This window comes from Cheilinus undulatus, linkage group 17 (assembly GCF_018320785.1).
Source record: "Cheilinus undulatus linkage group 17, ASM1832078v1, whole genome shotgun sequence".
In the NCBI taxonomy this organism is placed as follows: domain Eukaryota; kingdom Metazoa; phylum Chordata; class Actinopteri; order Labriformes; family Labridae; genus Cheilinus; species Cheilinus undulatus.
The window spans coordinates 21149987-21164833 of record NC_054881.1 but is presented as its reverse complement, the minus strand read 5'-3'; the positions used below and the strand labels follow the sequence as shown (position 1 = coordinate 21164833).

The 14847-nt window shown below is 36.6% G+C and overlaps 1 protein-coding gene across 2 annotated transcripts; it reads right to left on the bottom strand.

Annotated features, from left to right (window-relative positions):
• Nucleotides 1–1868: 1868 nt before the first annotated feature.
• Nucleotides 1869–12267, bottom strand: nt5c2l1 (5'-nucleotidase, cytosolic II, like 1). Of its 2 annotated transcripts, XM_041811409.1 has the most exons (18): nucleotides 12056–12267; nucleotides 9767–9840; nucleotides 9524–9641; nucleotides 9227–9322; nucleotides 8031–8122; nucleotides 7771–7828; nucleotides 7563–7656; nucleotides 7421–7474; nucleotides 7255–7338; nucleotides 7115–7150; nucleotides 6925–7032; nucleotides 6781–6847; nucleotides 5836–6006; nucleotides 5697–5748; nucleotides 5469–5529; nucleotides 4882–5058; nucleotides 4679–4757; nucleotides 1869–4599 (listed from the first exon to the last, which is right to left on the bottom strand). In XM_041811409.1, exons 1-17 carry the CDS (start codon nucleotides 12202–12204, stop codon nucleotides 4680–4682), a joined length of 1569 nt encoding a protein of 522 aa, XP_041667343.1. In that variant the 5' UTR covers nucleotides 12205–12267; the 3' UTR covers nucleotides 1869–4599; nucleotide 4679. The 2 variants fall into 2 exon arrangements, with proteins under 2 accessions (XP_041667343.1, XP_041667345.1); XM_041811411.1 differs by lacking the exons at nucleotides 1869–4599; nucleotides 4679–4757 and adding an exon at nucleotides 5212–5252 and having other exon boundaries at nucleotides 4919–5058.
• Nucleotides 12268–14847: the final 2580 nt, after the last annotated feature.

Here is a 14847-nt window from a genome sequence, read left to right as displayed (position 1 = left end):
TTAAAAAGCAAAACCACCAACATTTATGTTGTTAGCATTAACATAGTCATAGTAATAATTATATATATATATAAAAAACAAGAAGGGTTGAAAGAAAGTTAAAAAAAAAAAAACCTGAGCACTAAATCAAAAAGTCATGCTCTCAAAATATTTAAATGCACTTCACTTTTGAGTTTTGCATCTAAAACGGCTCCATATGGCTCTGCTGCAGCCAAACTGTTACTGTCCTGAGCTCTTTTTGCCCTAAAGCACTCCATGCAGTCACATGACAGAACAACTGACAGAAAACTTCTAGAAAACTTCCTGCTGTGAGGGACAAGTGTGGACAAGCCAGTTAGGAATTTTTCAGGGTAGGTTACCCTGAAATATCCAGAAGATTTGACCAACATCTGTCTTTTATCTCTCATCAAGTCTACATTATGGTGTCCTTAGAACCGTATTACACATGCACATTAACAACACAGAAGACTGGCGAGCCATGGTATGACAAAAACATGCAACTTGAATTTTACTTTTTTGGGATCATATTTGTATTATTCAAAATCTCCAACAGTTTTGATCATTTTTCTCCTGACACATCAGCTAAAGCACTGCTACCCCAAGTAAACTGCAAAATGTGTGGTACACCTTAAGTTTATTCATTACACTTAGAAGATTGATAAAGTCATTTTTTCAGAATTGCATCAAAAGCACCAGTAAGTTGATGATTATACCAAGATAGGCTATGAGTCAAGATTTTTCTTTGGGGGAAGAAATAGCCAATTCCATGTTAAAATAGACATTTAACCTCTCCATATGGCTGGAATGGACTGATCCTTCGCTAACATGCAGATTTGAGAAAGGCTCTCTTAAATGAATTGTCAAATGTCAAACTATAGTGGGTCATTCCTGATTTGAAACTTCTCCTAGTGAATTTTGAATTCAAAACTAATACCTGATCTGCCTTCATAGAAATGACTTGTTTTGGTTTTAGTAAAATGATGAAATCTATTCTCATTCAGTCATTTCAAACCCACTGATCAATCCCTCTGCTGCAGAGGTGATTTACTGCCACCCTGTGGACAACAGATGAAGTAAAAGACAACATCCCACCGAGAGGGATGCTTTACAACAGGAATGGAGAACTTTGGTAACCAAGGGGGCCACATTAATTTTATTGTCAATGCCAAAGGGCCAATTTGTCACAAATCGTTTGATATTCTCGATTTAACCATTGTTATAAACAATATAAGGAAGAATATATAGCTTGTTGATCGTTTATTAAACCAACCTTTATGTCTTTGAGCTCTAATGCAAATATAAACAATCCAGAGAAATGTGTCCATTCACATGTTTTATGACAGATTTTGTCATGTTTCCTTCAAGTTTAAATTTGATTGATATTTGAAATTGACTTGGGGGTCGCTTTGAGTGAAGTGGAGGGCTGTATGTGGCCCCCAAGCCACCAGTCACCCACCCCTACTTTACAGACACAAAAAAAACAAGCATCTTACAACCTCTTCTACTATTTTGCCTTTGATTTGATTTGCAGAAGTCCCCTTTTGTCTGTCTTTGAGAATCTGACAATCCTCAAAGACAAAAAAGACTGGTGACTGAATTTTTTTCAGGCACTAAATTTAATCACCGGCTCAGTGTCCTTGTTATAGACAGACTAATCTACAGACTTTGCAGTAAAAATTCACCATTGAAGTTAAACCATTTTTCTACCTTGATATCTAGAAAATAACACACAAAATGGGAACTAATAATAGGACTGCAATATCATTTACACTCCTTTAAATGTTGTGCAGATAGATTTAAAGCCCCCCCCATCCAAACATCAGCCACACAAATTAGAACAAAAATGATAGAAACTCTTTATTAAAATGATTCTATTTAAGTAGCACACGCCACATTTAAAAACCATTACATAACACAAACCTAATATTAAAAGTGCACCACAACATTTAAAAACATATTCATATATACAGTAACCCTGAGTCTGTCAAAGCTTTGAATCCTAAAAATCTCTAAAAGCTTCATTTAAGGGTTTGATAAACAAACATTGAGCTGAAAAGCAATCTCTGTCCACTAGAGGGAGCAGTAACTTAGTTTAATTAGGAAAGGGAGCTCATTATAGCAGTATGCATACAAAGTAAGGGTGTAACTGATTTAGGATTTACATAGTCCAGTCTGGTCAGATTTTGCCTTTGGACATAAATCATCAAATATATTCTCTTTTTTCCCCTCATTAATCCATACTCACATTTATAACATGAGAGATGAACCACATAATTGAACTGTTTATCTTCTAGACTTGGAATAATAATTTATTCTCTGAATAGACTTTATCTAAACTTTCTCTTGCTCATTAAGTCTGCATTATAGTGACCTTAAAACCACATTACACATGGACATATAAAATGCAGAAGAACTGGGTATACTTTCAGTTTGTCCCCAACATTTTAAGTGGCCTATGCTGTAAAGAAAATCAGCCCTGTGTTATAAACAAAGACATATAAGACCATCATGTTTTACAAATGGGCCTTTAGTATTTTCACATTGTTACTTAACCTTTGCTGCTTTAGAAGAAAAGATTGTTGGGAAATTAACAGCAAAAGAAGAGCAGATTTTACCATCACCACTGATCCAAAACAACACCCCCCCTACCAAGGGGAGGGGGTTTTAGAGGTGGGTATACTTTATGGAGACAGAAAAATAGGTGGGTATACTCTGTATACCCATACCTACATATACCCTGCACTACAATACTGCCTGTAGGCTATTGATAAGAGCAGTCCAACGTCACTTTCTGTTCTCTAGAGTGACATCTGGGTGAAAACTAGCCCCAATACTAAATGGCAGAAGACAATTATACACCACTGCATAGCATTTTGGGCTTCAAAAAAATGTTGAAAACCTAATTTATGACATGTTTTTGTCCTCTGCTGACAAGGCGTGTAAAAGGAGCAAAAGGTCTGGGCTGCAGACAGCAAACATCGATAAACACATGCATACTTAGATATAAAAGGCATCTTCTAGCATCATTTTCACAAGTTTCAAGTGTTAATACACTTTTTGAGCTTAAAATTGTGGATTGCAACGTTTGTGATTCATTTTCTAGGATTAGTAATAACAGGTAACGTTATTATTAAGGCCTGAGCACTGACTTTGGAGTGAGGGCCCACTGAAACTGTAGGGTTTCTAAAATATTATTATTTTAAGGCTTGATTTTGGAGCCTCAACATGCCTAAAAAGTCTCAAAAACCTTCCATAAAATTGTACTACAGTGGAAATTCTTGTCTGATAGTGGAACTGGCAAGTCTATTGCTTAGGGGTGGGAACGTGAGATAGGAAGCTGGGTAAGAGCTACATGCATGAAAATCAGTACACATATGCATGTGTATAGTGCAACATGCTTACTATTTGTCCCTGAGGGTCTATGTGGTCTCTCTGCTGTGCAGGAGCCCACTGCATGTTTTACCAACACCTAACTGTGGCTTTACACTGGCATTTACCACACATCCCGACATGCATCGGCATGCACGGGACCTTCAGGACTGCTTGCCCTAGTTGCTGAATATATCTCATATTTTCATGTTTATGATCAGTTTGGATATTTTAAATATCTTTTAAATGTTCATATTTATTTCCCAACTTCAGTGGCTGAAAGCAGTGACTAGCAGTAGATGCTGATTCTGCAAGCACATGCATTCACAGATGGGGGCTATGCATGCACTGACAGGTGTCCACTGTCTGCAACCAGGTGCCTCTGGAAAGAAGAGCTCTGTAGCTTTGGGCTGAAACTAGAGAGGAGTAAAATGGTCAAATGTGGGACTGGTGTTGTGTTTCTCCTGAGTTTAATGAAGTCTTCAGTCACAAGTCTGTCAAGTCTGATTGAGAGAGTCTGAACTGACACTCATATACACCTGTAACTTAGTAACTTATTGGCAATGTTACATTGCCAATTCGTGTTCGGAAAAGTCCTAATTTTACATTTAACTCACTTTCCATTAGATTTTGGCTCCTCATAACCATTTGACTGTATGGTTTTCTTTCTTTTTTAGGCTTTTAAATCGCCAAACATCTCGTCTTTCCCATTTACCATCACTAAATGGATTTTCATCTAGAAAGGGGCTGGGTCATTGTTTCAGCAAAGTACTCAGATGGATTGCTCTTATCAGTATAAACCCATTTCAAGTGTTTTGCCATATTACTTCTGGAGCTGTATGACAAAACCTTTTGACAATAAATTATGACAAACCTTACATTCGACTTTTAAGAATCATCTATAAGTTATTAAATTTATTCTCCAGACACTCTGAGAAGTTAGAAACTAAAAAGGTTTAAAGGTCAGCTTAGATACCAATGCTCTGATGGCCTTTAAAAATCGGATAGTGCACCTTTAATTTATTCATGCAGACACTACGGAAAGTGATATAAGAACATGAATTATTTTTAGACAAAAAGACATTCAAACCTCCATACATCTGGAATGAAATTATGCTTGTTTTATACTGTATGTTTGGCACTCCAATAAGGCTGAATTAGTCATTGAATATTATTTGAGGTCACCCTTATTGTGAAGCTTCTAATCAACATCTGAGACATCTCAGCCAGCTGCAAAACAAGAGGAAATATTGAAAGACTTCAATAAACATCAAATAAAATTGTAATACTGCATAAGAATAATAATCACCTCAGTTTCTGGTCATTTTGACAATGCCAGATATCTCTGATGAAACCAGTTCAGATGCAGGTTGAGTTTCATGTGGCATCTGGAAGAATCCAAGAGTGACACAGAGATTAAAAATGGCTGACATGGTCAGAAGCACAGCATGCCGACATGAAAAATGCAGATGTTTTAAAAATGCAGTCATGGGGGTGAGTGAGAGGACAGACCAGCACTGGTGGAGCCATGAAGAGGTAATTTAGAGGGTAGTTCAGCAGACTGGTGCACGTGGATGAGTACAGATCGGCGTAACGCACCAGCTGGCTGGCAAACAGCGTCTGTCGGGCTCCGCTACGCAGGAGGCTGCCCATCTGGCCGTAGGACATGTCCATTCTGTGGGTCACCACCTGAAAACAGGAAAATCAAAGAGCTCAGATGAAATAAAATAAGAAAAAACAGATAATGTTTAAAGGGGATATTTTGTGTCTCTGCATTTTTCATTTTTGTCTGGTATTATTGTAATCTCTGGCTTCATGATGGTACAGTAGCTGTTGCCTCACAGCAAGAAGGCTCCTGGTTCTAATCCATGTCGGAAGTTGCTCTGTGTAGAAAAATATGAAGAAAAACTAGAAAAATAGCCAAATTCTAACTGTAATTCAAACACTTTAGGGTCTAGAATCATTTGTGGTCATGAATGACTAAACTCATCATCAATGTGACTTTGAAACTCTCAATCTTCTCAGCAATAATAAAAAACATAAAACAGTATGTCCTTCAGTAATGATGTGCCTGTGAAGTTTTAACATCTAGTGTTCACCTTCATTCTGGTCTGGATGGCGCCGATGTCAGGACACTCTTTGCTGCCACTGTCCAGGTGCCTTCAGGTGAAAAATGACAAAAATACATAAATCACTTCATGTTAGTTCATCGTTCTGAAAATGTCAGAAAAAACTCTCCTTTATCTTATAAATCTAAAACAATTATTTTGGAAAAACACGAGTAAATTAGTGAACTGTGCTGCAAGTACAGGTGGATACAGACTCACGTGTAAATCTCAGCTAAGAAGATGTCCAGATTTTTAAGCTCCTCAAACAGACCTGCAAATCCAAACAGTCATCAGGACTCTGAAAACCACCATAATGATCAAAATGATCCAAAACCTGACACTATGTGCTTGTTCTTACTTCTCTTCTCCTCCCACACTTTCAGCTCTTTGGTGAGCTCAGGTACGACCAGGAAAGTCTTCCAGCCCTGACGCTTCTTAGATTTGAGGATGTCACCATAGATGTGGTCTCCAACATAGAGGATGTCTTTACCTTTAACATCCAGCAGGTCGCAAACAATGTCTGAAGATCCTGTCAACAGAGGCGAGTCAAAACAGTTGTATGGAAGAGTGCGTCAATAATAACAAAAAAACTCAAGTCACAATTTATCAAAAAAAGCTCACACATGTAGAAGCCAAGAAAGGCTGACACAGGGAGGATTTTAAAAATAATATATCTGCTGTATATAACTTATTGGGATATTTGATTGAAACAAGAGTATTACCCAGTTACAGGTTCACATATTCAGACTCTGACTCTGAAAAGTGCAGAAAATAATTTTCACTTGGTAAGGTTTTTTCAGTTAATGGATTCTAGTGACAAACTAGCCAACGGTCAAAAACAGATTAAAAAATCTAGCAAACATTTTTAAATCTACAACAGAAAATAACTTTTCATAAGAAATTTATGACTTATTTTACAGATTCTGAACATTTGAGTCATTAATGCTCATTCCTGCTCTTAAAGTTTCATTCGAGTCTGACAACATAGGTTTGTAATTGATCGGAGACATTTATTGCAGCAGCACAGCAAGTGAGGGCATCATCAGGCAGGAAGGAGTATTGACATAATCTGTTGAAAAAATAACAAAGTCCACACCTTCAAACAGCTGTTGGCACATAATTAAATCCATCTAAGTTATGAGCCTTCCCTTTCAAAATGACGATTCAAACAGACCTTTTTATTTCTCGTCTTTGTAGATTGACTGTTTTCCAGTGAAATCACTAATGCTATTCTGCCATGTTTCCCTCTTTCTGTCCAGAAAAAATAAAAAAATAAAAATAAAAACAACTGAATGAATCTCACCTCCAGAGTAAACAGTCCCATGTTGGAGATCACCTGTGTACGTCCCGATCCGAAGCTTCCCTGTGTCCTGTAAATGAACGCAACATTGAAACACACATCTACCATGAACATGCAAAGACTATGTGTGAAGGACTTTGTTAATACCGTGTCCACTTGTCTCAGCACAGTCCCCTCAGCAAAGAACAGCGGCTTCCTGGTGTCCACCACAACCAGGTCAAAGTAGGAGCGCCACATCTTTTTAGGATTTCCAGACTATGAAGAGAAATATTAAATCCCCATGATTCAATAAAAAGTCATTTACTGAGTGCTGCAACAAAAGTTAGAGTGCTCTTACCTTCACATTACTTTCTAGCAGGTATTTCATGATGGCCTTCATGAAGACAAAAAAAATTAAATGAGTTTGATTGATGGTTTGATTTTAAAGGTTGAGGTTTATTTTGAGCTCTGTTGTTTGTTTTTTTTAAAGAAGCTCACCTCTGTGTAGTTGTAGTCACTGTTAGTAGCGAGAAAGACTTTGGCAACCTCTTTAATCCGTGTCAGCAGTATAGGGAGATTTGGCTGGAAATGATGCAGTAATTTGATTCATATTTTTTTTACTTACAAAACTCAAAAAAGTGGATACACTTATTGGTTAACTTACATCTCTATAAACATATTTCTCCAAATTCTTTATGGTTCTGTCTTTCAGAGCTCCCTGTAGGAGAAATAAAGTTTAAGTCACTACAACAGAAATAAACAACACTACGTGTTTTTTCCTCTTTGAAACTGATATGTGAATTTACCGAATCATGTATAAAGTCCATGGCGTCTCTAACGTCCTGAAACATACTTCTATAGGACATAAACAAGTCTCCATGCTGGAAACCTTTCAGCAGGCTGGAAGAAACACAAAGAGCCATTCAGATCATCTGATTTATATCAAAGTATGAAAGTTTGAGGTAAAGGGTAAATAAAGAGAGCAGCTTTAAAACACAAGTAGGACTCACTCACTTTGTATATCTGGTGCATCTGGTAAAAAAGTCCACAAGGCAGGAGTAGAGATACGTCTCTGCACAGAGCATGGAAACACAAGTCAGGTAGCAAAGGCAGCCAAGTTGCTGATATCATATCAAAACTTTTCTTCAAAATCAGTTTTTAGTTTTAAGTAATGATTTGAATTCCCAAAGAGCTGTTTGTGTAGAATAGCATTTATAAGCTGTAAATATAACCATGAAATCACAAGCATTATTAATAAATACATAATTTCATACCTGAAAGATTGAATAGGGTGTTGAGGATGTAGAAACGGTCAGTGTCGTCTCTTTGAATGAACTTGTTTGGGTAGTAGCTGTGAATTTCTGACCTGTGGAAAATAAACACATAAAATTTAAAGGCACAATTGTTAAATTTTGGCCATTAGATGTCTACATTTATTAAAAAGCTTATGTTATGATTATTTTTTATTGGGTACTTACTTTACAACAAATATTTCTAATAGTTTTCAAAACTAGGGAATGTAAAAATTTTTATAGTTGTTATGGGACAGAATCACACTTGTCACTGTGACCATCATGACAGACACAATATGCTTATTATTGCTGTAAAAATGCTGGATGTTACTTGAAATACTGTAACATAACTAAGGCCTTTTGCATATGTGTAGTCAGGTATTCTTGAATATGGAGGTTTTTTCTTCTGTTTTCAAAAACTGATCTTATCCACACATGCTATACTCTCAACATCTCTCTCAAAAACATCTAAGAGCATGTCATGTCAAGAGCAGCGGTATTCCATTCATTTGTTTCTATAATCAACTCCAGCTCACTCAGGCAGCAACAATGTCTTTGACATGAACATTTTCAAGCCATTCCTCTGTAAAGACCATTTTTTAAGTTGTCCCACCAACCCATTCCAGGTTTCATCCAGAAAACAGAGTTTCTAAAAATCCTCCCCCTAGTAGAAGTCTTACAAAAGGTGAGTTTTGAGCAACTTAAAATGTTGTTTGTGTGTGTACAGAGGGTCAAAATGTAAAGAAAATGTTTGTTTTCCAAAAAATGCCCACCCATCTGAGGTGTAGGCCTCAGTATGAACTGTCACAAGAAGCTGCCTTTCTGCCGCTGTATCTGTATTCATATTTTGTGCTGCTTACTTTATGATAGACTGCTATTGTTCTCAGCCATAAGCAGGGCATTTTGACGCTGATCTCTCCGCCACAGAGTAACTCTTTCCTCCTGAAATAATACCTACAAGAAATTGTACACATCTAAATCTTAATTTTTTACACTTTTTCATTTTTTTCCGTATTTAATGTTTATTACGTTAAATAAACGTTTTGATTCTCAGTGGTACCTTCATTATTATCAGCTTTGTGCAGACACCAGTCTCTAGAGCTTTAGATACTACAGGCTAAGATGTACATCATAAAAAACATCAGTTCAGCAGAGTATTATCACAATTTTCATCTTACCCTTTAAGGAAGCGGAAACCATGACTGCAGACTAAAATATTCCCGTTTGAATCCACCTTCAGGAGGTTCCCATATGTGGTGTCAATCACTAAACCGCTGAGGGAGAAGAGACAAAAAAAAGTGTGAACAAGGATTCAGAGACCTGATGTGAACTGAGAGTTTATGCTTTTACAGAGCATGTTATTACACAGCTGTTGGCTTTATTTAAAATCGATTCATCCTTAAATTTTGTAATAAATAATTCAAATGTGGTAAAAGTTATCAGGTCTAAGTTACAGAAAGAGATGTAACTCTTACCGTGTGGGGAAGCTGGGGTCATATGTGTAGCGTAGAATCTCATGAGGATACCCAATAGACACCATCTTATCTCTTAACATCTCAAAGCCCATGCTTTCATAGTCTGGAGATTGATAAACTACAAACAAAACACAGCCATTACAGACCAGTAATTCTTGTGTAACCACTCTAGGTTGGAATAAGGAGCTCAAAATTACAACGCCCTAATGATGACACAATTCAACAAACATACTCTGTACATACTTGCCATGGTGTAGTCCATGTCAAATCCATAGCATTTGATGTCCTCCAATGTGAGACTTCTGTTGACGAACACCCTAAAATCAGAGACAAAAACACAGAAATGTAGCTGCAGGGAGATGCTGCAGAGGCTTAAACAAAGTGTGCTGAAAGGACAATAAAACATGATTAATGTGTTTTTGAAAGAACTGAACTAACTGTGGACCTTAATTATATTGCAATCAATGCATTAATGCTGACAGCCCCAGTTAGAATACCGTTATCTGTGGGCACTATATGGAAATAGTCAAATACCTTGTTAATATAAACATTAACAAGGTATTTGAGGACAGAACTCAGATTTATTTAACACTAATAAGACAGGTTTCTCAATATTCATACTGCAGGTCTCTGCTTGTCTGTCTTACTGTTCATAATGTCCTAAAGGGAAGAAGTCATCCCAAGTGATGAGACCTTTTCTCTTTTAAACCTAAGGTTTAAAGCTTTTTCTTTCGTGCCATTGAATATCTTCAGGGTTTCTTTAATAAATCTTTTCATCACAGGATTTTCTTGGAAATGCAGAAACTTCCTCCGCATTTTAGTCTTGTGCACCCTCTATCTCTTTCTCTGTCTATAAGCCCCCTGCTGTGGGGGTGGAGCTGGGTGGAGGGTAGAGATGTTATCATCACCCTCAGCTATCTCTACTGCTGTTTCTAAGGCCAAGTACGAGAAAGAGTAAAATAAACACCGAGGATCCATTATGTGGTTTTCACTGGTGTAAGTCTACATGGTGTACTGTGTCACTTGCCACCAGATGCTCATGTTTATCAGTGACACCCCGACAGAGACAGAGAGGCCTATCTGCAGCTTCTCCACACTCAACTCTTCTGACAGTTCACACTAACAGGGCAAGTGTAAATAATTTACCTGGAAACTTTTGGTTTGACAATCTTTCTGCTGAGATCAAATAAAAGCTGTCCGGTAGCAGTGTTTCTGTTTGAGCTGCTGGATTCAGTGTCTGCTGACTGAAATATTTAGTGACAAGGTACACCCCTTTAGAGAGCAAGGCCATTAGACGGGACCTGAACATTAGGCCATCTGCACAGCTATTATGAATATTCATTGTAATTATTGCATGTTATATCAAAATTATGACTTTTTATTTGATAATTTAGACTTTCAATCTCATAATCATGACTTTCTGTCTCATAACTACAATTGTTTTATATCATATTTTTGACTTACTATTTCATGATCATGATGTTTTATCTCATAATTTTGACTTGTTTATTTGATAGTTATCACTTACTATCACATCAATAGGACTTTCTATTTCATAATCAGGACTTTTTCCTCATATAAAGACTTTTTCATCTCATAATTATGAGCTTATCTCATATTAAGATATTTATCTCATTTACATGAATTTAATCTTTTAATAATGATTAATTATCTCATAATCATGACTTTTATCCCATCATCAAGACTTTTTATTTCATAATCATTTCTTCTTATCTTATCATCATGGCTTTTTCCTCATATTATCACATTTTTATCATATAATCATGACTTTTTGTCACATAATCATAACTTTTTATTCTATCATCAGGACTTTTAATTTCATAATCATTTATTTTTAACTCATTATCATGCCTTTTTCCTCATATTATGACTTTTTTTTTATCTTATAACCATTACTTTTCCATATAAGGTCTTTTTCAGATCACATTAGCATGACTTTTTGTCTCATAGTCATGACTTTTTACCTCATCATGCCCTACTTTCTCCTTGTTTCAACTGTAGCATAATTTCAACTGTTTAATCCATACTTTGAACTTTTATTTCATAATTTTGACTTCTTTCTCATCACTTTGACTTTATGCTCTTGACCTGACAGTCTTTAATGATAACTTTCTGTTCTTTCATGTGGCAGCAGAGTAAGGAGTATCTTGTAAAGGAGATTTTTAATGTCAATAAGCTTCTCCCAGTTAAATAAATTCAAATTAAAAACAAATAAACCAGGAGACATTTTTTTATTCTAAAGGCCTGCAGGGGTAGCTATCATAAATGTTTTACTAATTATTTTATGAAATTCTGAGATGTTAATAAAGTAAAACATACATTGAAAATAAAATGTCACGTGATCTGAGGTTGTAAACAATGAGATGCACTAAAATTGGAAATTAAAATAACTTTTTTTCTTATTTAACATAAATCAACAAACATTCATCGGAGTTTTCATCATGTCAGTTGTTGAAAAGAATCATTCTAAACTTCACGTTAAAAATGTTGATGACAATTAAAACGACTCACTTGTGGTCTAATCCTCTCTGCACCTTTGGCTCCTCAGAGGAGATGCTAGGATCCGGGTCCACTGCGTCCATTTCCTGACGTCCTGCTCCTGTATGTGTCACGTCAACGTGAAACAGTCCACTCAGCACGGTTTTTGCCGTAAGAGGCATTTAATCTTTAAAAGTCGCCCAAACTTTGCAGGCGTGGACTTGTTTGTCTCTGCTACACGTAACTCTCAACTCCTCCCTGTTACTTTTTGCTAGTTGGTGACGTTGAGCATGCGTCGTGCACGCGCATGCAGCCTCTCTGGTAGCATGTATTCCCCCTTGAGGACGTCAGCTCGGTGACACCACGGAGTTTGAGGGTGTAGATTATGTTATCAGAGGGGCACAGGCGGGCTGCACGCCTGCGTAATTAGAAGGAGTTCCCTCGTGTCAGACAGACCCGCTGTGACCCGAAAACTCAGCCGTGGTCACCAGGAAAAACACTTTATCATTGTTTGGATGCTTAATTTACTCCAGCTGTAGGCTATCCTTAAAGCTGCGCTGGACAAGTAGCCTTCAGAAGTGATGACAGCCACATAAAGCTACTGAAGCAAACATCCAGCAGCAGAAACATTATTGATAATGAATGGGCATTTTCTCTGCAATTGTTTTAGTTATCTATGATTGCTGTTGGTTATTTTGTAATTGTTGTTTTTATTTTATTTTTGTGTTGAGAATAAACTGGTACTATAACTCATGCTCAAAGGCAGTGGTTCTCAACATGGGGGTTGGGACCCCTTGGGGTTCGCCGGTCAAAAACATGTTTTGTTTTTTTTTTTTTTTTTTGGTGAGATTTATGCTGAAATCAAAGTAATGTTTAAAAAATCATTAGAAATTCACACCTTCAGGTACAGTGGGGGTCTCTAGCACAATTTTGGGGATCATGGGCTGAAAAGTTCAAGAACCCCTGCTCTAACAGGCCTCAATGATTAAGTCATGTGTATCTATGTAAATAAGGGACTAAGAAGGAATAAAATACCACTAAAATAGATTTAATCATCTAAAATGTTCCTTGGGAAAACCACTAGCCCAAACAGTTAGGTGAATACTCCTCAAAAAGTCCCAGTTTGTGCTCATATCAAGTAGATTATTGATATGTAGATCCCTGGATGAACTGGATCGGTGAATTGGTACAAGGGTGGGCAACTTTGGTCACTGAGAGGGCCAACATTTGTTTTCTTTCCTATGCCAGAGGGCCAGATTGTTACAAATTGTAGGATATTTTCAATTCAAAGAATAGAATTTGTCATAAATAAGCAAGGAACAAATTTATAGCTTTTGTCACACAAATGCAAATAGTAATGCTACATTTTGTAAATGAAACACAATATATAAACTAATTCAAACTGGGGTTTTTACAGTTAAATGAAAATAATAACTGGTTAAAATGAAGATATATTTTAGTTTTTATAAAATGCATTTACCATATAAAAACATTTCTACAGGCGCAATTACAATTACATCTCCATATCCTCACTAACATATATTCAAAGATAATCATAGAAATATTTCTATTTTTCTTGTTTTCATGGCAGCTTGTTCATGCTTTCTTTATATTTCCAGCTCCTTGATGTGTAAAATTGACTTGCAGTGAGTTGGGAGGAGAGCTGCATGTGGCCCCAGGGTCATCAGTTGCCCATCACTGAAGTAGTAGATTACTGGGTGCTAAGTGGCATGCAAGGTGAACATATATTTTATTCATCTGTTTATTTATTTTTTATCACATTTTGATGGAGTGGGCTTGAGTTATGATGCACGTCTAAGAGGCGATAAACTACTAGTAGGTATTGGTAGGACTGTCAGTGTTTATGTATTAATCTTGATTACGGCCAGAATTGGGTGCATTATTTTTCTTGTATAAATTACATGCTTTATTGTCCCTTTCAACACTTTGCTTAGGCCATTGCAGCATCTCCCTGCAGCCACCATGATGTAAATAAAGTCCTCATTACTGCTTAATGTCTCTTTTTACTTAGTAAAACTTACATACAGCTCAGAGGACAATTCAAAAGTTATCTAGCTACACCTTGTGAAATCAAACATTTCACTTTTCAAGGTTCCCTTATTTCCTCTACAATCCACAAATTCCCTTTTCTGTGCTTAAGTTCATGTCATAATCTTTGATCTACCAAGGTTCCTTATTTTCTTCAAAATAAAAGCCTGTATCCAAACAGGAAGTCAGTTACACTTTGTTCAAGACAGTACAAAAATCCCGAATGAAATTTTTAAAATGGAGAGATTAATCGTGATTTAATTATTATTATTTTTTTAATCATTTGACAGTTCTAGTGGTTAGACATATCTTATGTGTCTCTTTAAGATATGTCATGGAGCTGCCTTTAGTAGCAGTGGAGTAGGCTACAGCACATTTCTCATAGATAAACAGAAATGCAAATGTCAGACCCCCACCCACTCACAAACACTCTTAAGGCCATTTGCCCTGCATGTAGCATGAAGTTTATGCAACTGGACACTGGACGTCCTGAAGCCTATCTGTTTAGTCCGAGCATACAGGCCCCACTGATAACCTCGGGGGGCCAGACCTTGTTTGAAGCCATGAGAGCAACTCAAACATTAAACAGGAACAATTTTTCATGTTACAATGCAAAGTGTGGGATTTTTTTTTGTGTTAAGAAAATACAAGCAGACCTTCAACATAAAATCCACCTTTATGTCTTCATACACAAGACAGAGTAAAATGACATCACTTAAGTTAAAATAAAAAATTTAAATTTCGATGTCTTTGAGTATTATATTTTCTCAATGATC